This window comes from Lissotriton vulgaris, chromosome 6, assembly GCF_964263255.1.
Source record: "Lissotriton vulgaris chromosome 6, aLisVul1.2, whole genome shotgun sequence".
NCBI lineage: Eukaryota > Metazoa > Chordata > Amphibia > Caudata > Salamandridae > Lissotriton > Lissotriton vulgaris.
This window is the reverse complement of record NC_141694.1, coordinates 1,118,334,211-1,118,361,704: the sequence shown is the minus strand read 5'-3', so window position 1 is coordinate 1,118,361,704 and position 27,494 is coordinate 1,118,334,211. Positions and strand designations below refer to the sequence as shown.

Here is a 27,494-nt window from a genome sequence, read left to right as displayed (position 1 = left end):
CTGGAGGTGCCACAATTCACAGTACAACAACAGTCACTCTAGATAGTTTTCACCTAAGCCTGGAACTCTATTCCTACTTAAATCAGAATGCTGACTACTGGCACAGAGATAGGGAACATCTCAAGGACAATGTTTTCAGGCAGTCTCTAAAAGTAAAATGGACACAACAGCCTGCTGTCGCCAAATGAATCTCAACATTGTTCTTCAGTTGTTTTGTCCAATAATGTTAATCCACAACCCGCTTAATTGTAATCTTTGTTAGTTCACAAAGTGTTCTCAGTAATGTGCTTTACTACTGACTAAGCCCTGGAGTGCAATACAAATCATAAAGATAGACGTTACCCATCTGAAACCTCAGGGGATTGGGTGTGATTTGCTATCAGGATGTTGACCAGGGAAGAGAACAGGGCCTACGTTGCTGCATATCAGAATTTGAATGTATTACATCAAGTCCAGGCATCACTATAGGTACCGCCAGACCCATCAGCCACATTCAATACAAAATATCTCGGATTACCCCTGCAGAGGTTACACAGTGTGGAGCCGTATCTGAGGTGACCTTGGGTTGGTTTAAAACTTTATGTATCAACAGTATACGTGGTTGATCTTTCTGTATCAACAGTATACGTGGTAGCAGTTCAAAAACTCTGGTGAGATCTACTTGTGGATTTCTAAAGGGCTTTCTATTCCCCCTGATACTTTTTAACGTATATGTGAGTCCTCTCACTTATACCTGACTAGCAGCCCGTCCCGACGTTGTCTGGGTATGAATTGCTGCCGGCCAGTAGTATATTGTTTAGTAGGATTTCATTTTGATAGCATTTCTTATCTGTGACAGGCTTGTGAAACGCTCCGATTCACAGTGCACTGCTGATGCACTTAAGAGTGCGCGTTCAGTAGTGTTTGAACTCGAATTTCCCTACTTTATTTTTCATTGCAATATTATATAGCACGAATTCGACAACATGGCATGAGCACAATTCACATTACAGAAGAACACATTCATTTGTGGTAGGCACGGGGAGACAAAGCGATTTGCCTGGAATCACAGGATGTTGAGCTGATGCCGAGATTCGAACGTAGCTCCCCAGCTCTAAAGTTCGCAATTCTAGAACTTGTGGCGGAAGCTGTGTCTAAAAGTGTATGTCGGTGCTGGCCATCAATGAGAGAGACCTGTGCATTTTTCAAATGGGTGGTGAAAAAAATATGAGTATGTTGCTGGAGATGTGGGCCGCCGTGCCACCAATGTACTTACCGGGGGAGGGTAAACACCCATTATTCTGTAACTTTCTTTCCGCATACCATCACTCCGCATACTTTCATTACGAAAGTACCATGACTCCGCAATGCCATTATAACGCATGGCATTACATTTTATATGCTTTTACCACGCATACATTTACAACGAAATTCGTTGTAAATGCATGAATGGTAAAAGCATGTTTTTTTATGTTTGGATAAGGTAAGTATGGGTATAGGGGTATATGTTTTGGGGTACTGAGGTATATGTTTTGGGGTGTTTGGGTATTTTAAGGGTTCAGATATAGTTTTGGGTTATGGGGTACGGGGTAGTTTTAGGGTTTAGGGCTAGGTTTGGGTTTTGGGGTATAGGGGTATTTTTAGGGTTCAGGGATAGGTTTGGGTTTTGGGGTACAGGGGTATTTTAAGGGTTCTGGGGTAGGTGGGTTGGGTTTTAGGGTACAGGGGTATATTTAGGGTTCAGGGCTAGGTTTGGGTTTTGGGGTACAGGGTTATTTTTAGGGTTCAGGGCTAGGTTTGGGGTTTGGGGTACAGGGGTATTTTTAGGGTTCAGGGGTAAGTTTGGTTTTTGGGGTACAGGGGTATTTGAAGGGTTCAGGGCTAGGTTTGGGTTTTGGGGTACAGGGGAATTTTAGGGTTCAGGGGTAGGTTTGGGTTTTGGGGTACAGTGGTATTTTAGGGTTCAGGGCTAGGTTTAGGTTTTGGGGTACAGGGGTATTTTTAGGGTTCAGGGGTAGGTTTGGGTTTTGAGGTACAGGGGTATTTATAGGGTTCAGGGCTAGGTTTGGGTTTTGGGGTACAGGGGTATTTTAAGGGTTTAGGGATAGGTTTGGGTTTTGGGGTACAGGGTATATTTATTGGGTTAAGATGGGCTAGTGTTAAAGGGTGTTGGGATATTTTAAGGAGTAAGGGTGGGTTATGATTATGGGATGCAGGGGCATTTAAAGGGAGCAGGGTGGGATTAGCACACGGTATGAGACATGGCATGAAGGGCGGAACGTATCACACGCCCCCAGCGGTTGTCACACCCCCAGCACACGCCCACAGCACAACGCAGACACGCCCAAAAGGGACTACTTTGCTGGCACGGTTCTTTTACCTTTTAAATGTATATGGTAGGCGTCTGCATAGCCTATGTCCTTCTGCTGCAACTGCCCTTTCCAACGCTGTATTGGGTGTTGTGATTGGTGATGTGGTTCCTGAGATTACCCGCCTCAAAGGTTTGGGCTCTCTCTTTATTATATTAGTATGGGTGGCTCTCAGTTATCTCATTGAGTGGTAAAATCCAGGTAAACAGAGTGCATCTGAATATAGATTTCATGAAGGTATAAAAGTGCATGGGAGACACTTGAGTGGCTCTGAATGTTTATCAATCAGTAAAATATTTGGGTTTAACATTTGATGAACATATGTTATTAGATAAATATTTTAATCAAATCTTCAGTGTACGTTTATATTACAGCCAGGTACTGGTCATGATGTGGCCTTACCACCTGGAGGAACAGGATGGGACAACTATTGCAAGACTCAGTGTGGGTACGCACATACACTACTACTGCAACTTGTTCCTGGGAGCCCCACAAACATATTAAGTGGACTGCAGCAAGTACAGTTTCAAGCAGCTACAGTAGTGACTGTTGTCTGTTGACAAAATTATATGTTTCTATATACTGCAGAGACTTTACTGGCGTTGGCTATATTAGACCCCATTCATGGGGCCAAAGGGCAGACAGGGGCTACTGGCTGCAGCTGTGTGGGCTTGGGGCATTTGCCTCTACTGTCCAGGGCTTGTCCTACTATGCCTCTGCAAACTAGGCCTAGTACAATCCTTTCAGCAATTGACTCTCAGTGGTAGCAATGGCAAGCAGTCACATGTTTCTCATGAAGGTTAGTGTGGGGGTACCCAGACAGATCAATGTCCAAGACAGTGCTTCTCTTTATAAAAGACAGGTTCTTTATTACACAGAAAGCAGAAATATTGCACCCAAAAATCAAATGAGCCTATCTGATTCACTGGTGTGGCTCCCTCTAGGCGCAACCCTTTCTTCCCCCGTCCCTCTGGCTCTTCAGGGTTCATAGTGTACCTTTTAACCAGGTACAGTGCGCTCCATCCCACTTTTCTTAGTTCACACAGCCTTTGGGGCACCGGGCCATCCTTGGTTGGAGCAGCATGAAGGACGAATTGGTTTCAGTGCTTAATGTGTAAAAAACATATGTGCCAGGGTTCGCTTCAGGGGGCCACTGCGGCTTGCATCACACATTGCCCCTGCCATGCTGCCAATGATACTAACAACACAACTACTAACCATCACACTCATACAGGTGTGACCATTTGTACTTCTTCAGGCCCCCAAAGCTATGTGAATGGCTTGGGTGGCAGGTAATAGTCATTTTTAATGTATATTGAATTAATAATTAACAGTGGTGGTCATCTCTAAATTAGCCAGACAGTACCACCTTGTGGCAGACTGCCACAAGCGCCGATGTTGACAATTAAGTGCTGGAGCACTTGTGATCGGTGGACATTTTGCCTCATGGTATGCCATAGTCCCCCTAAACGCGAGCATCTGCTAGCTGAATAGCAAGTTTTCTGGAAGACGTGACAGGATTAGGTGCTCTTTGGCATTGGCTCCTGTCTGAGCTCCTACGTGGTTGATGCCGGTGGCCCCTGAGGCTTTGCAAGTCTAATATTGATTCTCCGGTGAGTCTCCTGAGGTAAGTCATGCTGGGCCTCCCTAGGTAGAGCTAGCTGACAGTCTTCTTCTCCCAGTTTGGGCTGTGACCATGCCAGCACCATTCCATGGGCTATCTTGGGGTATGATGACAATCACCTGATTTGGGTCTGAGGCTTTTAGCGCCTTAACTGCCAGGCACTATCTTCAGCTCATAGTACCACCGGGCGATGGCCTCGAGACTTCTTAGCATGGTGGCTTGTGGCACTTCTGGACAGTGCAGGGCCCTCTATTCATGACATGGTACCTCAGGGTTAGTGGTCTTTGCTTCTTGAGACCAGTCAAGGCCAAACTCAGATTGGCATTGCCACAGTCACAACGTACATTTTTCAAAGACACACACAGCAGGTGCCACAACCAGGCACTTATTCCAGCCTACAAATAAGGTAAATGACCCTTGGCAGCAACAATGTAGGATAATGTAGGGAGACAGCCTGACACACTACTGCAGTTTCTTAACTCCTTTAACAAAGCGGCACAGACAGATCAGTACTCCCAATCATGTCGCTCATGTGAGATGGCGAGCCTCTTTTGGAAGTACCCCTACAATAGGGTTAATTGATCAGCTCCTTCTGCAGGGTTCACACTTACTTCCCTCTCACAAAGGCAGGACTACTTGGTTCCAATGACAATATCAGCAACTCTTCTTTCAGATCATTCTCCAGGTGATGTTCTTTCACCCCTGGGAAGTTGGCTGTCAGAGGTACACCAGCACTTGGTTGCACAGTAGTACTCTGAGTACTCAGAGAAGTACTCCTTCCTTGGTCAAAAAGAACTTGGACCTGGAGCAACAAGTAAGTCAGCAGCCCCCACCTTTATATGGTTTTCACTGACAGAGGAGGTAGATTCAAAAACGTGGCATTCATTGAACTATTTTCTTTGGTTTCTCGTTCATGTGTACTGGACATGCCATGATTCTGACTCAGCTTTTATCTCTAGGGATGCTTTTCAAATCTTGGCTGTCTCCAGATGGAGATCCCACCACAGAGCTACAAAAGAGGTGTGAGCAAACTGCACCCTGGCTATTTACAACCACTTCTGATAAAGATAAGGCAGGGAGACAAAGGTTTGCTCAGAATCAAAGACACCCTTCATCTCTGACAACAGATTCTGAAGTCCTCACCCTTTACCCCTGAGATCCAACATATGGCAGTTACAGCAAGACTAATTCACAGACCTCATCATCAAATTTGAACTAAACTACTTATTTTTAAGTTTAAGAGAAAAGTTTATTTATGTTAAAAACAATACAATTGAAAAAATACAATACGGAGAAATATTAAAATACAAATGATCAGTATGCATTCGAGTTGTAAATAAAAAGGTAGAAGGGAGAACGAAAACAAAGCTATAAGAAAGCTGCTTGTGTAATATTGTAAGTAGATTACATAAAACAAGTCTGAAATAAGTAACTTACAAAATAACGTATACTAATATATTATAAACATATGTAAATGCATAGAAAACAATGATATTATCAACAATAATAAACAAGGGGATTTGAGAACTTCCACTGAGTGTGATTGTGCACTGTGATCAAAGAAATTAGTGTCTGGAGACCATATGGTGTGTCGTCTTAGTCAGTGGCGGCTGCTGTGGAAAGAAGGTGGTGGGGGGATGAAAAATAAAATTAAAGATCACTTACCTGTTCGCGATGCACGCTTCTCGTCGATCTCTGCTCTTCCTCTCTCCCGAAAGCAGGAAGTACCCAGGCTCCACTAAGCCAATCACAATGCTGCTGTCAACAGGACAGCAGCGTCGTGATTGGTCTGAGCGCCCTGGCACTGTGCTCAGATGGGGACTGCAAGCCTGTGCAAGATCTCCACCTAGGCTGTGCATTACAGCCTGATAAAGAACATGCTAAGTGTACATATACAATTTACAAACATGTTTAGAGACAAGGCAAGAAATAAATTTAGGTTCTCTTGAAAATTATAGATATTCTTGAAACTGAAAAGGAGATAAGAGATCACGTTCCAAGCCTAACAATGAAGGAGAGAAGATTGAGGAATCTAGGAGCCAATGTCCCAATTGTTTTAACAGAAATCCTGAGTGTTATTTATAGAAGTCAGGGAAGTTGACACCACCATCAGTAAATGGTTGTTTCAACTTTAACAAAGACATACATGATTTCTTATTATTCCATAGAAAAGAAGAAAGAATGGGGTTGATTTTCTTAAAATATTTAGAAAGATGATTTAATAGGATGCTATAATTAATGTGTAAAACAATGGGGACCAACATTATTTTGATAGTATGCAAGTGACCCCACCAGGAGAGGTGTGAATGATGCCAACGATTAACAAGAGTAGTTTGTTTATGGAAGCAGTGTTCAAAATTTAGAGAGATTGATTTGACTATGGCAGGAGTGAAATATTTAATTTTATTTAGGTTCCATGAGAAACCTTTATGCATAAATTCCTCTTTAAATGTACATTTAATAAGAGTTAGAATCTCACATGTATCTGGAATTAACTTATAGCCAAAAATATGGGAGTAAGAGTCAACTTCACTGAAACAAGCTGGTATTGATGATTGAGGTCATGAAATAAATAAGAGAATATTGTCGTGTAGGCAGCCAATTTACCATTTGTCATAATTCAGATAAAAAGGTTTCTTCACAACCATTAGTAATTCAGATAAAAAGGTTTCTAAAGCTAAATTTAAAAAAAAGGAGAGAGCGGGCTCCCTTGATGAACCCCTCTATGTAGAGTGATAGATATAAGAGGATGTAAGGCCATTTAAAGAAATGGCAGCTTTAGGGGTGGTGTGCAAAAGTGATATAAAATTAATTATTTTGGGGCCAAAACCAAACATTGGTAAGGTCTGAAATAAAAAAAATACCAATTAAACTTCTTCTAAATGAAAGCCTGCCTACTTCTGTCTCACTTCATTATCTAGTTTCCTCCCTCCCATCTCAGGAATGTCAGAAATACACTTCTTTCATCTGAAAATCAACCTCATTTTTATTATTGTGCACATGCCAAGGCCAGGGTTTTTCAAAGTGAAGCCCACAGGCATGTATCATTCTGGCTCATTCAGACACAGATTTACTGTATACGATCTCACACACATGCATGGCACTTGGGATTCCAGTGCTAGGATTCCGGGTTCATTGTGTGCAGCAGAACATTCAGATGAATGTGCGGTTAGGCTTGTATTTACATGAATTCTATAACCTATTGTAGTCAAGGGTAGCATCATGTAGGAGACAGTCCAGTCCCAACAGGAGGAAAAATAGGGTTCATTTTAAAACCCTCACCTCAGTATTTAGTATAGTGTACAGGGAGGGACTAGGACATTGGAAAGTCAGAAGAGTTGACTATGTACCAGCAAGTGATTTAAGGTTAAGATACAAATGTCTCTGGAGGTAGTTCAGGCAAAAAGAACACAGATGGATGCAAAATGTTTCTAGTTGACATGGCAATATTTTTTAGGGATTACCAGAGCAAATTCTGAATTTAGAAAATGCTACTTATAGAATAATGTAAAAACATTTAGGGTTGGATAGTGTAGCAAGAAATGCATATGGGCAAATGAATACTATGTGGTTTATTGACGCTTATAGGTGTTTATGACTAGGACCCTTGATGCATCACATCATCTACTCAGCAGTCCTCTATTCAGTTAACATAGAAGAGGTTGTCATCACACTCCATCTAAATACACAAGCCTCCATCCTGATTATCCTCATTTTAGGCCACAACTTTCAAAACATAAACCAAAGACACACTCATAAATGAAGATAGATTCAGGGTCTGATTTAGAGTTTGTTGAACAGGTTACTTAGTCATAAACATGTCATATATTCAGTCTGTTTTGTAAGTGCACTATTACGAAGAGCATAACTGCCACATTTTGGTGTAATACTAATATCCCATCTGCTAAACTATAAATAAGGCCGTCATTCAGCACAAAAATGTAATTCCATCATCATTTATTAGAGAAATCTGACATATCATTTTAACACCCAACTGTAATAAGCATGACATTACCACACCATCAAGCCATTGTTATAACATCTGGTCAACTCACATAGGATTTACTGACGCACTATACCAGTGGTTCCAAAACGTTTGACTCCTGAGGACCCCTATTGAGTCACTATTGGAAGCCAAGGACCCCCAAACAATTTGTACAATTTAAATTTCAAACATTAAAACAGTAGTTTGAAAAAAGTAAACACACACTTGTGCACACCAAACAAATATTCGAATCACTAAAGATTTTAATATTTTATATAGAAAGAATGAGCAAAATCGAAATCTTTTAATGGGATGGTTAGTGCTGCATCTCAGCAACTAACTTTTCAGTATTTGTTTCTATTTCGCAGTATGAGGTTCCTGCCAGGGTGAAACTGGAAACCCAAAGCCGCCCTGGCAAATATTGCCAGACCAGTCCCAGTACTAAGTGCAGTGAGTGAGCCTGGCCACTGCAAAGCAAACTTTGGGGGCTCTCACACCAAGGAAATTTGGGGAAAAATGGTGCATTCTGCAACACATTTGTCATTATATATTGAATTGAATTTGTTTTTAAAGCATAGTAAAGGATGACCTTACTATGCACCAATACAACAATCTTTTTGGGGCTCTTTTATTAATCCCTCACTATCACTCACCAACAGTGCCTCTCTTCTATCAATAGCCCATCTGTCACATGTATTTCATTTGTTTTATAGCATCTCTCATACAAGTGTAGGGTGTAAGAGCACTTTACATCACACACATACAGAGACAATGAATTGTTTGTGTGTAAATCGGTGTATAGAAAATGCTATGTTATATAAGGCAAAGGGGACTTCAAGGTGTAGGATTCACATGTCATCCATACTGGTGAGCATTTTTTAAGAGTGATTGGTCTGGAGAAGCACAAAATCTTGACACAGAATGTAAAATAGGGGTTAGCTTTGACTTTAATTATAACAGTTTAATTCTACCCAAACAAACCTTTTTGGCAAAATGAGGATTATGAAATACTGGGAAAAAAGATAGCATGCTCACTTGTACCATGCAGTTTGCATGCAGCTGTTTGATGGCAGGTCATAGTTTCAGGTGCTAGATTATGATTGTAACTCATAAACTGCACAATAACAAAAGAAACTCTGTTACAAAAGCAGTAGCCCACTGAGCTATGCACATAAACTACTGTTTTTTTAAATGCATGGTGCACATTCTTTGCAGCAGGCATATTAACCCTCTATGCTACCTTAGATGAGTCAAACCTGCTACTGAAAAAAACATGCATCCCTCTTCAGCAGGTACATTAATCACTGGATGTTATCTTGACACTTTTATAGTTGCCCGAAAACTACAGATTATTCAAGGAACTTTGAAGTGCTTTTAAAACTGTTGCTTGTGGACCCCCTGGGAATGTGTCACGGACCCCTTGGGGTCCGCGGACCACAGTTTGGGAGACAATGCACTATACAACTTCTTGTCCTTCCTCTTGGATTGGTACCAACTCATTTATATGGGAATCCCCAGATACCATCAACTTTAGATCACTTGTAGAGTCCCACAAAAATCCATCCTCTAACCTGAGATCTTCATCCTCAACATTGAACTTCTCTGAGTCCTTCCAGGGAATCGTAGAATCAAGTTTCACAAATTTGTAGATGGCACCCAATTTTACCTGAAAGTATCTACAGTGAAGGTCATCAAACAGCAAAGGGACTATATCTCCCTCATCCAAGCATGTTTGTCAGCTGCCTGCCTCAATAATGAACCTGAACAAGACAAAATGTATCCTTATCAACATCATCCGACCAATCCGGATCCAGACCAATCATCCCAGATGGAGTGACATCACTGCATTTCCTAGTGTCAATCTGTACAAGAAGTGACAACACTTGTTTCCATCCAAAACCATCTTTAAATCAAGAAGCTAGACAAATGGTCTTTATTCCTTACCATCCCTCTACACAGCAACTTTCATCACTGCATTTCCTGCATTCATTCCTACAAGAAGCAACAACACTGGTTTCTCCTCTAAAGCCATCTTTAAAACAAGAAATAATATAAGTGGACTTAATTCCTCACTATTCATCTCCACAGGATGCACTAAGATAAATAGCTTGTCCAGCCCCTTCATAGTTCTACAAAAAGCAGCTAGGCCTTTTGGTTTCTTTTCCAGCCAAAGAGCAAAGGATCCGCCATAACTCCACTCTCTGAGTTTAAAAAGATGGGCAAAATTCTATTGGTTAGTTTATCACACTGGAATTATGCTCACCTCTATTCTAAACAACTTCAACTAATTTCTGGAAAAAAACATGTGAACATCTACGCTCCAGCTAAAACACACATGTTCAATCCAAAACCTTCAGGGCTCTCATTTTCCAAAAATCTTGCTAACAACAAATGGTCCACCTGCAGGCAAGAAAGAACAAGGAGTCAAAATCACCTCAATGACCTCATGCACCCTGAAGTTCCTCCACATAACACTCAGACACCTCATCACATCATTGAAGGCTGAAAACTATAACAGCACCATCAATGAACTGCCAACAGAAGCAAAATAATTCAAAACAATCAAGCTCTTTATCTACCCCCTGCCTGAACCTCCTATGTCACATTCCATGGGGAAGTGCAATCCATCAATCACTGTTTTAGTTAAAATAGAAAATGATACAATAGCACATCAACAACACCAATCCTCTTTCCCTATTAACGCTCAGTCCATTCCCCTGCATCCCACAATGGTCAATATTCAAACCCTGTCTCTTAAAGACCTCACCAAACTTCAGTGCTTAATTTGTTTAAGAATAAGTGCAGAGTCACAAATGTCTGCTCGAAAACCTGGTGCTTCTGAATGTAGAGTGCAAAAGCTGTCTAGTCTTCATTCCAAGCAATGCCTCTTGTATCTACCACTGGCCACTCACTGTTTCTTTTATTTCACTCTTGCAGATTCTCTTTCATGCCTGCATTCTCCCTTTGTTACTGTCTTAACATTTTTTTCTTCCTCCTTCATTCACTTTTCTGTGTTTTTCTCTCCTTCTGGGTCAAAGTCTGGGTCCAGTCCCCGAAAATGAATGTGATAGGCACCATCTCCAGCCACTGGCTCAAAATAAGTACTGCCAACATTCTTAAAACCATCACCTATGAAGATGATATGTTACCCTCACCCTTCCTCAAACCCCTCTCAGGAGAAGGCCTCTCGCCATTTTGAACACCTCCTTTACTCAAGGCATCTTCCCATAACCTCTGAAGACCGACCAGACTCCTGAAGAAACCTACACTAGATGCTGACAAAAGTGCCAGCTACCCATCACTCACCTACCATTCATTGACAAAATCATCGTAAAAGCAATATATGCACAATTCAAAGATCACATCTACACCAACCACCTCCTACACAATGATTAATCCAGCTTCAGATCATGCTGCAGCATGGAAGCAGCAACCTTACAAAATGTGACTTGAGATAAACATGACATCAAAGTCCTTATATTACTTGGCCTCTCAGCTGCCTTGGGCATTGTCGACCACCCCATCTTCTTCGACATCCTGATGTCTCAAATGAGGACATTTTCGTAACTGGTTCTCTTCCTACCTATTCAAACAGAAACAATTCATTCACACTGGCAACTCAAGGTCCCAGAAGATTTCAATCCCCTGTGGAGTTCCCCAGGGTTCCATCTTGTCCATTGTCATCTAGATGATCATAATTCACCAATACACTGACGAAACAGAACTGCATTTGAAGGTCTCCTTTTCTTCAGACATCCAATTCCTCAGAACGCTTCTTGCAATTCATGCAGACCTGAATGTCCACCACATATCTGAAACTTAACCCCTCAAAAACAGCCTTCCTGCTGCTCAACAAGACCAACACACAACAACTAGTCACAATCAGCCTCAATGACATGAACCTGTATGAATTTGAACCCCAACTTACTCCGATACACCCTGCAGTCTGATCACCAAGTAAGGTAAGACAGCATGGTACCAGCTCTCGCTACTAAAGAAAGTACAACCATTTCCGCCTAATAGCAACTTTAGAATTGCTGCTCAACCACTTGTTCTCTTGTTTGTAGATGGCAGCAATGCCCTGCTCCATGGCTTCCATCCTAGATTCTACTGTGACCTCCCTCAATAGCATCTTACATGCAACAGCACACCTCATGGGCAAAAATAATATGAGCACATCACCTTAAACCCTGATGGAGCTCCATTAGCTGTCCTTGCCAGTCAGCATTATCTTCAAAATCAGCTGCATCATCTACAAAATCCTCATGACCAGCACACATGCCTATCTGGCTGACGAGGTCACCATCTCTAATGACTCTTGGCACTTTTCAAACCACGACACCATCAAATTGGAGACGAAGAAGAGCAAAAAATGTAAAAGACAGCAGGCCTTCTCCATGTATTCACCCAGAATCTGGATCAACATCCTTGTATCAGGATTGCCCCAAAATGTCTCCAATTTAGGAAAGTACAGATGACATACCTCTGTAAGAACACAGCATTCTAGTGCAGTAACAGACCAATTTTGCTATTAAAAATCAGCTACCTCTCCAATCTTTACCTTGGACTCTGTATAGTGCTCCTCCACTTTTCAGCTAGGTTTATGCTATATAAATACCACATGCTTTCATATATACATGCAACTCAGTTAACACTTTGAAGCTTATTGTGTGCAAAGACAAATGTCATGCAATGTCAGAACAATTCATTTCCTAAGCAGGTTTTGATATTTATTATTGGACTGAGAAAAGTGCATGCTAAATGATTTCAACATAAAAACCTTTAAAGCCCTACAGATTCTTAATTACTGATAGCTCACTGAGGTCTTAACTTCATAATAACGACTAAGATATTCATATCTTGGATCACAATGCTTGTACGCTGTTGAACTTGACAAAGGATGTTTTGAACACGAAGATCGAAATAAAGATGTGAATCTGACAATGCTTGAGCTAATTGGCATCTTCTTCTTCTTATTCATAGGACCGCATAATTTTGGGATCCAACAGCGCTTATCTGTACATTGGATTTCCCAGTGAACGCAACAATGATGACGTCTCCAAATACGACTATGACTTCTTTCATTCAGAGCTGGCAGCAGCTGAAGGTTTCAGTGTTGATACGATTGGTAAGGATGTGATTAATCAATGTACGATTTGCATTTAAAGATCGACTTGAGATCTGTTCCCTGCATCCTGCTTGAACTATCAGCTTTCACCACTCCTCTACCTCACACAGACTACAAGGTGCTAGAAACCAAATTGTGCATGTCATTAGTTGGTTGGAGGAGGAAAGACAAATGATGCTATAATCATATCTATTATGGAAGGTTTTGTTTCCCTATCTACTCTTCGTGTTCTTCTTATCTTTTGGTCTTCTATCACACCTTCTGTTCTCAGAAAGATTGCCTTTGACAGAATAAAAGGAATACTGGATTCAGCTAGAGGAGTGATACCAAAAATCGTGGAAAGGTTGTAACTGAACAGTCCACTATTATTATTATTATTATTATTATTATTATTATTGGAGATTTATTAAGCGCCTGGTTACGCCACTGGCGTGTCCCCGCGCTATGGCAAGTGGAGTAACTGTCCCCCCTCCTCCCAACCAAGCTACCTACTGAAACAGATAAGTTTTAAGTTTTTTCCTAAACTGGGTTTCGGAAGATTCAAGCCGAAGTTCCAGTGGCAGATTATTCCAACATTTGGGGGCAAGGTATCTGAAGGACCTGCCTCCCATGCGAGCTTTCGAAATTCTGGGTACTTTTAGCAGCCCGGTCTGTGAGGACCGAAGGCTGCGTGTAGGCTCATAGTAAGCTATTAGACTCTGAAGCGGGAGAGGTGCCTTGCCATTCAGAATACGGTGGCAGGTGGCAAGGGCCTTAAACTGCACTCTCCTCTCAATAGGGAGCCAATGGAGCGCTCGCAGGGCTGGCTTGGCAGATGCCCTCCTAGGGAGTCTGAGGACCAGCCATGCTGCCGCGTTTTGGAGAACCTGCAAACGACCAATGACCCTGCCGATGGCCCCCAGATAAAGTAGGTTCCCGTAATCAAGTCGGGAGGTGACCAAGGCATGCACCAGCGTCTGACGCGCTGAAATAGGAAGCAGATCTAAGACTTTCCTAAGGGTTCTCAGAACGCTGAAACATACCCCCGCCACCCGACCGACATGTGGGCCAAAGGTGAGGTCCCTGTCGAGCCACACGCCCAAGTTCCTAGCCTCACGGCAGGGAGCGGGAGCTTCCCCCAGACAGGGTGGCCACCACGCCGACGACCACGCCGACGGTACACCCCCCACCACGAGCACCTCGGTCTTGCTCCCGTTCAACTTTAAACAGTTGGCAGACATCTGTATTGAGTCTAATGTAGTCCTCTACACGTTTGTCTTCAATTCTCCTGGGTAGCAGGAGACAAAATATGTTACCAAGCATGGGATCCTGTATGGCAATACTGGTGACAAAGGCTGCGTGCTATCATTTTTGCATGTTCATGAAAATGAAAGACTTCATGCTTGTGGTAGTATGGTGAAGAAGATCTCGAGCTAGTCAATGACACCGAGTTAGTTGGTGTCTAGTTATTTTTTAAACAATCCCAAATTAAGCAATAGGCCAAGAGGCATATTGATGTCAGTAAATTGTCAACAAGCACATAATGTAGTCACTTGCTCACATTTCTGCATCCACATGCAAAAAATGTCCCTAGCAGTATTTGTTAAAAAACCTTGCTCTATAGAAAACGTTTTTTTTTACTGTGTGTAAAAGAAATATTTTTTCTAAAGGACATCAAGTCAGAACGTTTAGTCACAGTCATATAAGAATAGTTCATTTTTCTATATTTTCTGCAACTTGCTATTAGGGTAGGCAGTAACAGAAAATCATGTTCTTAAGAACGGCATTGTGCCTGAGCTATGTTGTTGCCTCAGCTTGCTCCTCGCAGAGTCAAATCAAAGCAAATACCAACTTTCATCCTCATACAATCAGATGCCACTTTTCTTCAGTGGTTCCCGTGGTTTATAGAAATCTGGCAAACACAAGGAGATGATGGACAGAGTGCTGAAACCTTTCAGATACTCACCCCCAGTCACAGATCTGGGTCGAATTCATCATCATTCTTTAGCTCACTGCGCAACCTCAGTTCAGACCCAGCTATATGGAAATCAGTCTTGACCCTGTGCCTCATGGGAGCAGTTGAGTCCAAATTGCCAAGCAAGGTCTTCCCTGAACCGGAACCAAGCATCCTGGGACCGGTTTCTGGGTAATGTTGTGGGCTACGTCAGGGACTAGCCCAGGCCTCACTTAGGCATATGAGGCAGCGCGGGGGCGGTTCCTCAGTCGGAAGTGACGTCCTCGAGCGGGCGTCCTCCTTTTATTTAACCCCGCAGGCCACGCCTGGCCTGCGGATGTATGAATGCGTGTGTGCGTGCAACCACTAGACCGCTGGGGATATTACATCCCTATCCAACTATAATTTTTTTCTTTTGCAAAGCAAGATAAACCAGTCCCGGATTACAAACATTTTACAACAAAGTGCCTGGGTCCTTGTGTGTCCCTTTGTGTCCGCTTCACGGCCTTAGCAGGCAGGCATAGTCTCTCAGTCTCTGTCTTGGTTGTGGGTTGGGCCGCAAGTTGTATCGCTGTGAGTTGACCCTATCACTTCCGGCATCTTGCCAAACATTTCCGGTCATGGCGGGCGGGGTCAGAGGCACAATGACAGGCTCAGGTCCCTCTGCCTGTCTTCCCATCGGTGCATCTTCCTCCTCGCCGGGAGCTGTCGTCGTGTTCGAATTGGGTTCCCCTTCGTCTAGCTCTGAGCCCAGTCCTCTTCCTGACGGTATGGCCTTGAACCAGGAGGCGTTCCTCGACACTTCCTCTTCTCCCTTCTGTGCCGTGATCATGGTGCCCCTTGCGGACATGACCGTCCAAGTACCTGGCTCGTACCAGGTTAGGAACTTTCCCCCTGGACGTTGGTTCCGTAAGATCACCCGGGTCCCCGGGCTCATTCTTCTGGGGGTGGCTTTTCTGCGGCGACTAGCTCGTTGGTTCCCTTGGCGCCTCCGTTCCTGGGCTTCACCGGTGACAGCTGGGGTGGTGTCCACCCCGGGGCACTGGGGAGGAGGTCTCTTCATGGCCCTTGAAACATGAGGGTCCATGGACTGCTTTGGGTGGTGCAGTGAGGGGTGCCCCTGTACTCCCGCAGGAATTCATGTAGCCTCTGCTCCGGGTCAGCCTGTTCTATCACTGCAATCCGGAATACTTTATTTAAGGTCCGCATGAATCTTTTAACGTCCCCATTGGCTTGGGGCCACTGAGGTGTGATGCGGCGGTGTTGTATTCCCCTTTGTTGGAGAAACGTGGCAAACTCACCACCCTGGAACGGTGGCCCATTGTCACTTCGTATCTCTGACGGGTATCCAAACATGGAGAACATTTTTTCTAGTGCTGGTCCCACGTGGGTGAACGCAGTGGAGGCTACTTTATCCACCAGTGGGTATTTCGAGTAGGAGTCGATGACTACTAGCGTGTGTCCCTCTCCCGGGAAGCTCCCAAAGTCTATGCTCACCTTGGTCCAGGGAGCTGTGCAGGCTTCTTCAGTGATTATGGGCAGGGGCCCTTCAGGGTCACTTGTCAGCTGGCAGGCCATGCATTTCCGCACGTGTTCCTCCACCATGCTTTCTAACTCAGGGAACCATACTTTTTCCCGCATGCGCTCTTTCATCTTCGTGGTGCCTTGGTGCCCCCATGGGCCAGTTGCACCGCTCTGTCTCTCAGGCCCTGAGGGATGACCAGACGCGACCCTCTCAGCAACACCCCCTCTTCGGTGGCACTTAGCTCGTGTCTGATTCGCCACATCTTCGTGAGAGACTCTCTGTCTCCAGCTGACCTGGAGTTGGAGGGGCGGAGATACTCGGCCCACGAACCTTCTTGAACCGCCTGCAGCGACCTCTGGTAGATGTTGTTGGTAGCGGCTGCTTCTTTCACCTCTTCTAGCGTCATGCTTAGGGGGTATGACGTGAGTGCTACCCACTGGGCATACTCTTCACATTCTTCATCCTCCTTCTCTGGTTCAGGTATGGATGGGTGGCGCAACAGGAAATCCGTGGGGTTTTTGGCCCCCGGCCGATATATGACTTCCATCTCATATGGTTGAAGTTGGATCACCCATCGTTCTATTCGGGGTGGCGGGTGTGGAGCAGTCCCCTTGAAAAGAGATACCAGGGGTTGGTGGTCAGTGACCATGACGAAAGGATGTCCTAGCAGGTACAGATGGAAATGGCCACAGGCCCATTTGATGGCTAAGGCCTCTCTTTCAATCTGGGCATATCTGGTCTCAGTTGGGGTAAGGGCTTTGCTGGCGAACGCTAGTGCTGTCCATTGGCCGGGTTCATGTTCCTGGGTCAGCACCGCCCCAAGGCCCACCGGGCTGGCGTCCACGAGCACCTCCGTACGTTTCGTGGGATCGAAGTATGACAAGGTGGCTTTCTCCAGAAGAGCGTCCTTGATCCCTTGGAATGCTTCGGCTTCTTTCGGACCCCACTGCCAGGCAGCGTCCGTCTTGGTCAGCGCCCGTAGAGGTTCACTTCAGGTGGCTAGGCCGGGTATGAACCGGCCACAGTAAGTGGCCATCCCAAGGAAGCTCCTTACTTCTGTCGGGGATTTTGGCGCTAGGGCGTCCTTGATGGCCTTGGACTTCCTCGGGTCTACCTGGATACCTTCCTGATTGAAGACGTACCCGAAGAATTTTATGGAGGGCTGGAAAAACGGACACTTTTCTTTGTGGAGTGTTGCTCCGTGGGCACTCAGTCTCCTCAGGACATCTCGGAGGTGTTTGTGATGTTCCGAAGCAGTGGCAGAATGGATCAGGATATCATCGCTGACATTGATTACCCCAGGCAGCCCGGACAGGAGTTCTCTAATGGTGTTCTGGAACACCTCGGCTGCTGAGGAGATGCCAAAGTTCAGCCGTTTGTATCTTCGTAGACCAAGATGGGTACTAAAAGTGGTTATGAATCGGCTCTCCTCCGCCAATGGTGGCTGGTGGTATCCCGCGTTCAGATCAATCTTCGAAAACCACTTTGACCATTTTACATCGGCAATAATATCGTCCATAGTAGGGGTCAGGTGTCTCTCCCTCCGGATCGCGGTATTTGGTAGTCGCATGTCAATGCACAACCGGATCTCACCCGGTTGTTTAGGTTTTTCCACAATGACCATTGGAGAAACCCACGGGGTTGGCCCGTGACCTTTTCTATGACACCCAAATTTTCCAGTTTCTCAAGTTCTTTCTCCACCAGTGGGCGTAAGTGAAACGGGAACCGGCGGTGTCGCAGGGCGGTGGGGGTGACCGACCTGTCGATGTGCAGTTTGATTGATTCACATTTTATACAGCCCAGACCCCGGAATAATTCGGGGAATCGTCCCAGTAGTTCATCCACCTGGTGTGCTCTGATGCGATTAGCGAATGCTATTAATTTTATGGTCTTCGGACGTGTGGCTGCTTAGCAGGGTGTCAGCTTCTCTGTTGATTATGTGGATTGTCGCCGCCACCTCCGACTCATCGGCCTTGATGGGTATTGTGATTTTCCCTTTTAGGAGTAGCGGCGTATCCGCTCCATATGCGAATATCCTCGTTTTGGACGGGATCACCTGGGGGCGAGGGCATAGTTTCTTGAACTGCTGTAAGCCCATTACATTCACGGTGGCTCCAGTATCAATTATTGTCTTAACTTCATTTCCTGCCATCTGTACAATGCACGTCGGCTGCGGCCGCCGCCGCTGTTTAAGTTCCCGCGCAAACGAGACAATGTATGCCTCTTCATCTTCAGACTCCGAGTCTTCGTCCATTGTGGGTAGATATCTCTCTGTCTTCGGTGGTGGTGGTTCAGCTAGCGACAACTGCCGAACTGCTTTAGTAGGTGTGCGTGGTTTCGGTCTTTGACGTGTTCCTCCTTCGGCATACCCTCGCGAAGTGGTTTGGAATCCCACAGTTCGAGCAGGTTTTCCCTTGTGCTGGGCAGTCTTTGGCCGCGTGGGGCTCGTGTGTCCGCAATACCCACACCGTGCTCGGGACTGGTCTTTTCGGTATTCCTTTTGGGGTGGTCCACGTCTTCACCGCGTCTGCTCGTTCACTCTTGACGGCCTCTGGTTTGCCTTGGGATTTGTGGAGCGCTTGTTCCATAGCGGTGGCCCTGACATTCGAGAGGTCATGGGACCTGGCCAATATTAAGATGTCTTCTAATGAGATTCCTGGCTTGAGGAGTATCGTTCCTCTCAGTGCCTTGTCTCAACACCCTTGGATGATCTGTCTCCTTATAGCTTTCGGTTGATCCTCATCAGTACAGGAACTGATAGCTCCCTTACAAGGGCATAAAACCGGTCCATGGCCTCACCTTCCCTCTGTCGTGCCTGTCCCAGAAAACTTAAAAGTCTAGGTTCAGCTGTGGGTCAAAGTGACCGTTGAGGGCCGCTACCGCAGCGTCATAGTTGTCCGCCGCCCCCGAATTGGGCAGGTGTTTAAAGAGCCTAAATATCTCGTCCCCTCATAATGTAGTAAAAGTGACCTCTTCACTGCTTTGTTCGTCTCTCTCGTGACTACAAAGTAATTTTCCAGTCTCTTGAGCCATACCTTCCACTGTGGTGACGCTGTGGACGGGTCCTCCATTTCGCTGAAAGGTGGTAAGACCCCAGACGCAGCGTGTTGGAATGGAATGTTAATGGCGGCTGCTGGTGCTTCTTCATCCACCATGGTGGTGGCTCGTCGGGACAGTTACCCCTTCTTCCCCTTTGTTTTTATTTTGTTTCCTTGACTTTATTGGGATGGATCGTGCCCTTGCTGAGCGTTCCCCCTTTTCTGCCAATTTCGCGACGCCACGTGGCAGCTGGGCGGCCTACCTCAGCTCCGTCGAGCGTTCTGCTGGCGTCGGGAGGTGTAGAGATGTCAATGTCACTCTCCAGGCCAGGCAGTTGCTCGAGAATTCTCCAGGGCGCAGTAGGGAATATCAGGAGGCGTTTTCAGCATCTCACCCGGGATGCGTGAGCAATGGCAGGGTGCTCCGCGTACCCGGGACTCACGCGAGATGCATGGGATATGGCACCACATCGCACCTCCGGTCAGGATCCACTCCCTGACGCGCCGAATCCCGGGCGCAGCCACAGGGGCCTCCGGTGATCCCAAGTGTGAGGTGGCAGGGGTGGCCAGACGGGCCAGGCTGAGATGCTGCCGCAGGTGAGGTTATTGGCTGGGTTACCGCCACAGGCAGGCATGCGGTAGGGTCGCGGAAGGGAGTAGGATGTTCCGCTCTGACCTCCGGTGCACGGGCGAGGGTTGGGCCCCCTCTGCTCGTCGCCAATGTTGTGGGCTACGTCAGGGACTAGCCCAGGCCGATATTACAGGTAACACCCTTAATCAGCCAGGCTAGCTTGAATCCAGTGGCACAGTGAGCAAGGGACCCACGTCTGGGCATACCACGCCATCTTAGGGCAAACAAAGCAAACACAAGGAGATGATGGACAGAGCGCTGAAACTTTTCACACATTCACCCCCATTCACAGATGTGGGTTGAATCCATCATCATTCTTTCTCACTTCGCCACCTCAGCTCAGACCCAGCTATCTGGGCCTTGGAGTTTGGGCTGGACTGTTCCCATTGGGCGCAGGTATTAGACTGGTTTGCATATGGCTGGATTCAAACTGGAATGGCATGGTGAGCAAAAAAACGATCGATTTAGGCCCAGATCTCTGTACTGGGGTGAATGTATGACATTGTTCTGCATTCTGTCAAATCAATTGTTCTTTTTGCGTTTGTCACCCCAAGTGGGACCATATGCCCAGACGTGGGTCCTGTGCTCTTCGTGCCACTAGACTGGCTAATGAGAGCTGAAAGCCCGAAACCAGTCCTAGGATGCTTGTTTCCAGTCCAGGGAGGACCTGCCCTGGCAGTTCTGGCTGGACTGTTCCCATTGGGCACAGGGTCAAGACTGATTTGCATATGGCTGGGTCCAAACTTGAATGGCGAGCAAAAAAACGATGGATTTAGGCCCAGATCTGTATGACATTGTTCTGCATTCTGTCCTTCAATTGTTCTTTTTGCGTTTATAGAAATCTCACATATGTTGGTAGAGGCCCCAACGGTGCAATTGGCAGACAGATGTATCAAGAGATGGGTGTGATTGTGACTCTAAAGGTGGTTCTGTTTCTGCCATGGTCAATGTGGTAAAACTATTTAGGCATTTATCACTTTGATATTCTATTGTTGTCCAGCAAGGTTTTGGCGCTGGAGACAGAGAAAATACCATGCAATGGCGTCACCAAGAGCGAACAATTTGGAAGTTACTTTGCCAACCAGAAGAATAACTTTCAATGCTGCTGGAGGCGCAGTGGCACTGGAAAACATATGTTTGTGGATCAATGCACACCTATTATGGCTGTCTTTTAATGCTAAACTGCAAGGCAAGGAAGCCCTTTTTCCTTGTTTGCAGTAGGGCCGTAGGCTTCCTTGTTTTGCCACTGTTAGTTGCCTGTCATCTGGAATCAATCATGGCAGACTATCATGTCTCCTTTCTCTGTTCATGACTTCCTTGTCGCAACACTTACTCTATATCTCGTTTTTTTCAGCACTATAACCTAACTAGCTCTCCTACCACCTACTGAGTTATCATAGACTCATGAGGTTCAACTTGCCACAGATGGAAACCAAAGCTCTGCAAAGCAGAATCAGCCCCTCTCTGAGGCTATGGCAAACTTCCTGGAGCCTTTTTACACAAAGTGCCCCAGGGACGCAACTGGCGTATGTGCTCACTTTGCTCGCCCACAATGCATTTTGGTTTTACAGAAGGGGCCCCAGACCGTTGCACATCCCTTTCTGTAATACTGAAAGTACTGACGCACATACAGCACCTGCGCTTTCTCAAGAGTGCATTCCCTCATCTGCAACCGGTCCGCAGTGTAGACATGAGCAGAAGTAATGAAGCTGTCAGGGAGCGCTCTGACGGTGGCGCACTGTCAGTGTGTCCCCTGATAGCAGCCCCCAGTAGGGGGAAAGGGGGTCCTATGGACCCCCAGACATCCCTTTGCAGGCAGGTGCAGATACTCACTGCACCCGTCTGCAAGGGGATCTCTAATCCCCTTTAAAAGTGCAGGCATGTTACAGTCTGTCCTGGGGACAGCACGAGTTTGCAGCTGCCCTGGGGGCAGCGCATTCTATGTAATAGGACGCATTCTATGTAATAGGGCGCACTTTCCCTGTTTGCGCCTGCTGCACCTGTTTTAAGATGCACTGGGTGCAAAAAGGGAAAGTGCCCCCATACATAAAGGGGCCCCTGGTGTAGCTCATGGTAAGGAGAAATTAAAATCTGGCCCCTGATACCCTAATCGTTCCTAAATCAAGAGGGGAAATAGAACACTCTGAGTGGCTGAAAGAGGTTCTGACTACATGAGCCCAGGTGACATACATGAGAGTGTGGAAGAGGTTCAGGCAGATGGAGCTGGCTGGTGGACTTGAGGGTGCACCCTCAGAAAGTAAGTATAATTTTCAGACCCTAAGGGAAGCCCATAAAGGGCACATGCCAGCTGTACAAGAGATTGTGTTAGTCTGTACTTTAATATCACTGTAAATTCAGGTCATCTGAAGATGGTAACAAGTCAGGTGCAGTGACAGAAAGTACAATATGTATGTGCAAATAGGGTCCATCTAACCGGACTCTATATTATGGTCACTCGGCAACCTAATACAATCAGCAAACCAGTTTCCCGTCATGGATATTTTATAATTCTTTGTGATATCTCATTTAATCCAATCAGTTTAAGTTACATGAACCAAGTCTATAAGACCGAAGAATAAACATGAGCCACCTAGGTGCCTTATTAAAGCACTATTTTTCTTTTAATCAAGATTTGGATTTAATTGATTGCCTTGACAACATTTATCCAGCAGGAAAAAGAGCACTTTATCTTAAATTCAGATTAGGTACATTACCAGTGGCTTTTGTGACTAAAAGATGATTGAAATAACCAGGTGACGGAATGGACCAGTGCCACTGCCCCCTTGGAGGCGGCGAAACATTGATACACTTTCTTTTGCTGTGCCACTTCACTTATTCATCCGTGGATGTATGACGTTTCAACGCATACTTTTACCACGCATGCCTTTACAACGCGGTTTTTACATCGCAAACCTTTACAACGCATAGCGCTTTGGGGTGCTGGATAATGAACAGTTTAATTTACTATTCCAACTCCAGTCCCCGTGGACACTAGGAAAGGTGCTGGATAGTACATTAAACGTATTCCCTATCCTAGAACGCCCAGCGCAATGCAATGCGTTGTAATGGTTTGCGTTGTAATGACTGCGTTGTAATGGTAGTGCGTTGTAAAAGTTTCATTGTGAAGGTTGTTCACCTTCATCCGTAGATATCATCTGCGACCAATTTTTCTAACATTTAATATTAGAGCTTGCAAAGAGATGGAGGCTGTGTGTAAGAACTGATGACTGAGCTATTATAGTGGCCGTTTCATCCTAAATCTATGCAGCAGGCAAACAAAGATCAGTTGCACATTTAAAATTGAATGCCAATAGGCAAGTTGGGCAATCTTTCATGGAGTTGCATGGATTAAGTTAGCACGCAAGCATTTATATATAATATTCATACATTAAGTATTTATTGGAGTCATGCAACAGGTATTATTGTTAAAAGTATATGTATTAACAAAATGATTGGTTAGCAAAAAGTTTGCTTGTCTTTCAAACTTATTGTTTTATATTGTATCAAAGGAAAGAGTTGGAGATATCCTTATCCATGTGAGAAACAGGATCTAAACATTTTGTACAGGAACCAAGATGATCTTAAAGTACACAAGGGCATATGCATCAATATACTGATTTGCAATTCCTAAATTGTGAATATTACTGACTTGCAATTTGCGAGCCACAAATTGCAATGAATCAAAACATTAGCTTTTTTTAGTGAATTGGTATAATTTGCAATCGCTATTTGCGATCTCAAAATAGCGACTCACAATTATTTCGATTACGTTATTTGTGAGTCGCTAATAGCGAATATGAGAATCCGATGCAGCATGATGATGTCACAATCAGGAAGTGAACCATCCCATGCTGTTACCTTTGTGCTGAGAGTGACGAGGAGGAGGCAGACTGCAAGAGAACAGCACTAGGAAGGCATTAGGAATAGTTGAACTGGTGCAATTATCCAACATGGCATCAGAAACCCCCCAGAAGAAGTGCAAAAGAAAGCTGAAATTCAGTGAAAAGGAGTTGGAAATACTAATAGAGGAAGTGGTGAAGAACCATGAAAAACATTTTGGCAAACAGTCACGGCAGGGCCCAAAGTCCAAAAAAAGAAAATTATGGCTGGGAATTCAATGAAAAATCAGCGCAGTGGGGGTCACAATGCGCTACATACAAGATTAGCGCAAACGGTGATATGACCTGCGGAGCTGGGCCAAGGAAAGGGTTGCTGCAAGGCTAGCTGAAGCAAAATAAACTGGAGGAGGACCATCCACACAAACACCCCCCACAGCCCTAGCGGACCTTGTGGAGTCCACCTTTCATCTTGAGGCTGCTGTTGGAGTGACGTCGATCAATTCCTCCGCACCGCCCAGTACCTGCCAAGGTAAGAAGCATACAATGTTATAATTACTAAACATACTCCGTAAGTCAGATCCGGCTATGTGTAGAAACTATTGTTCCAGACCATATTTTACGTGTAACACACAATTGCATAATGCATAATGATAATATGCCCTGAAGAATTCCAATAGAAGCCCATGTTCACACCAGAACATGGACTGCTATTGGAATTCTCAAGGGCATAATATTAAGCCCATTATCGCCACTTTAGCAGCAGTTTTCTGCCGCTAAAGCGGCGATAATTTGTAATGCCGGCATTGATAATATGCCCCCATATTTGTCTAGACTGATGTATAGGTAGCATGACACAGTTATCCTGTTGCATTAAAATTTACACATTGGACTTTTTCTGCTTGGTATGTGTGCATCAACACAACCGCAAGACTTTTTATTTTAATAAATCACAACGGCAATGAAACTATGTAGTGTCTGCTTTAATCATTACCCATCTCTAAAATAATTATGTGTTATTTCAGCATGTCACTGTCTTCCTTCTGCTGCACTCACTGCGCTTGCTGCTTGTTGTGGTTGTAATGGCTTCTCATCTTTGTCGGGTTCACTATCTGAGAGTTTCAGGGGTACGCCTCTAGCAGTTGCTATGTTACGCAACATGGCACAAGTGGCAACAAATGTACAGCAAGTGTCAGGCCTGTTCTGCAATGCACCGCCGGTTTTATGTAGGCAACAGAAGTGACTTTTCAGTAGGCTGAAGGTCGTCTAAATCGCATTGCATGTTGACCTGTGCGCTGTATTGAACCGCTGTTCACTTAGTGTACTTGGTATCAGGTATGGTGTCAATATGAATGAGCGCACAGCATATGTACTGTCACCTATGGGGTACATGGCAATAGATTAGTCACTGCTATGTCTCACAACGACCACAGAATCAGCAAAAGAGAGTTACATGTGTTTACCAAGGAGGTATCCTTTGCAAAATTCACCCCCAAGGAGACGTGTATGTATGCATGCGTGTCTGAAGATGTAGGAATCATGCGTACTACCTGGGAATCTTGCCACTATTTCTGTGATGATGTGTTTTGCATTGCATATGGCTTGTATATTCAGTGAATGCTATGACTTCCTATTCCTGTAAATGTACTCATTCACTGAGGGGGGACATATAGCTACATGCGTACCATCAACGCAACCAATTACATGGGGGATGTGGGCTATCTGCTAAAAGTCAATTTCGTTTCCTGCAATTCCTGTGGGGTAGAGGGAAATCTTATGTGGTGGTGCATCCTCAGCAACATGGCGTCCAGGAATGAGTTAAAGAGACGCAATAGTGCACTTTGGAAAACACCTCCTGCTGCAGCTCTTACCCCCTGGAAGCTACCTGAGGCTAGAAGGTGCAGTGAACATAGGACCAGCACATTGGTTGGGATGGCATGTGTTCTGTGAGTCTGTCACTGCAGTAGTGGCTCTAATTCAGCAATCAGATCATAGATAATGGAATAATTCAACCTATATTTCTCAGAAATCTCTTCCTCTGTCTGACCCAACAATGTAATGTGCAATCTAAAAATGTGTTCCTATATCCTTCTTCTTCTCTGTGCTGCTGCTTGTATCCTCACCCTCCTCGCCATGACGTACAGCGCGGCCATTCTGAAACATTGTGAGGCATTCTGGGCCTGTTTAAATAGTTTTCAGTTTGGTAACACCTGATGTGAATTGGTGTTATTTTGCATTTGCTAAATAGCGAATTCTAGCATAATCGCAATTTGCGATTGTTTGATGCATTAGTTTGAGAATCCCTATTTGCGAATTAACAAAGAAGGAATCGCTATTTCATGGTCGCAAAATTAGGAATTGCAAATTTTTAGAATTTACACCAATTTCTGCGTTTTTCAATGAAGCATTGCTTAGTGCTATTTTGCTATTGCAAACAGCTGTTTTTACGATTTGCAATGTTTGCGATCGCAAAATAGCTTGATGCATGTGCCCCCCAGTTCTCTTACAATGCTACCACCCCCAGCGCTAATCCTCTAGACCTCATGGGAAATGAAATCCTTGCCATCCTCCAAGACCATAACTCTGTCCAAACCTCCCCCGTCCTCCAGATACGAATCTTGAACACCCCATCAGCACGGTCACCATCAACCCCAACAGGGTAGCTACCCTCCATAATAGAAGTGTGGTAAAAAGCAACCTCGCGCCTGTATTTCTGTCTGCCCAGACTCTTGACACTCCTCAAGACCAGCCCCTATCCGGACTTTTAATCAACTGCCGGTCAGCAGTCAAGCATGCCGCTGATCTTGCTGACCTCATCCTGAATAAAAACCTAGACCTAGCTATACTCACAGAATATTGGCTCAATGAATACTCTTCCCCTTGCCTGGACTTATTAGTCCCTCCCAATTACAACATCGCCAGACTGGACAGACACTCCAACAGAAACGGAGGAGGCATTGCCTGCATCTACCGATCCTCCCTTCTTGTCACAGAACTCTTGGCGGACTCCACCGAATCATGCAAATACCTCGCACTCTCCAATTGCAGCAACTCATTACACCTTTGCAATTTGCAAATTTTTTACCACCCTCCAGGTTCTAACGATTCTTTAACCGATCACCTCTTGGAAATCATCACAACTAAGATCTCTCCAATGTCACAGAGATCTTCCTGGGTGATTTCAACCTACACTGGAATGACACTAAAGATCCCTACGTCAACGCCATCAAAGACCACCTAACTTATCAAGCCCTGACTCAAGTCTGCTCTCTGCCAACCCACTCAAAAGTGTCCATCCTTGAGTGGATTATTACCAAGGAATCCTCAGTCAAACTTATCTCCATAGACCCTTGTGACTGGTCTGACAACCACTCCATCTTCTTCATTTTACCCGGATCCCACAAGACAAAGACACTGCAACCGGTGATTCCCAAATGCTGGACCAG

At 45.0% G+C, this 27,494-nt stretch overlaps 1 protein-coding gene across 1 annotated transcript in view; it reads left to right on the top strand.

Annotated features, from left to right (window-relative positions):
• Window positions 1–27,494, top strand: part of LOC147708518 (kinesin-like protein KIF28) — a 685,351-nt gene that overhangs the window by 317,329 nt on the left and 340,528 nt on the right. Inside the window, exon 13 of the mRNA XM_086927203.1 lies at window positions 12,941–13,085. Coding sequence (XP_086783329.1) covers window positions 12,941–13,085 — 145 coding nt within the window. The remainder of the gene's footprint in view (window positions 1–12,940; window positions 13,086–27,494) is intronic.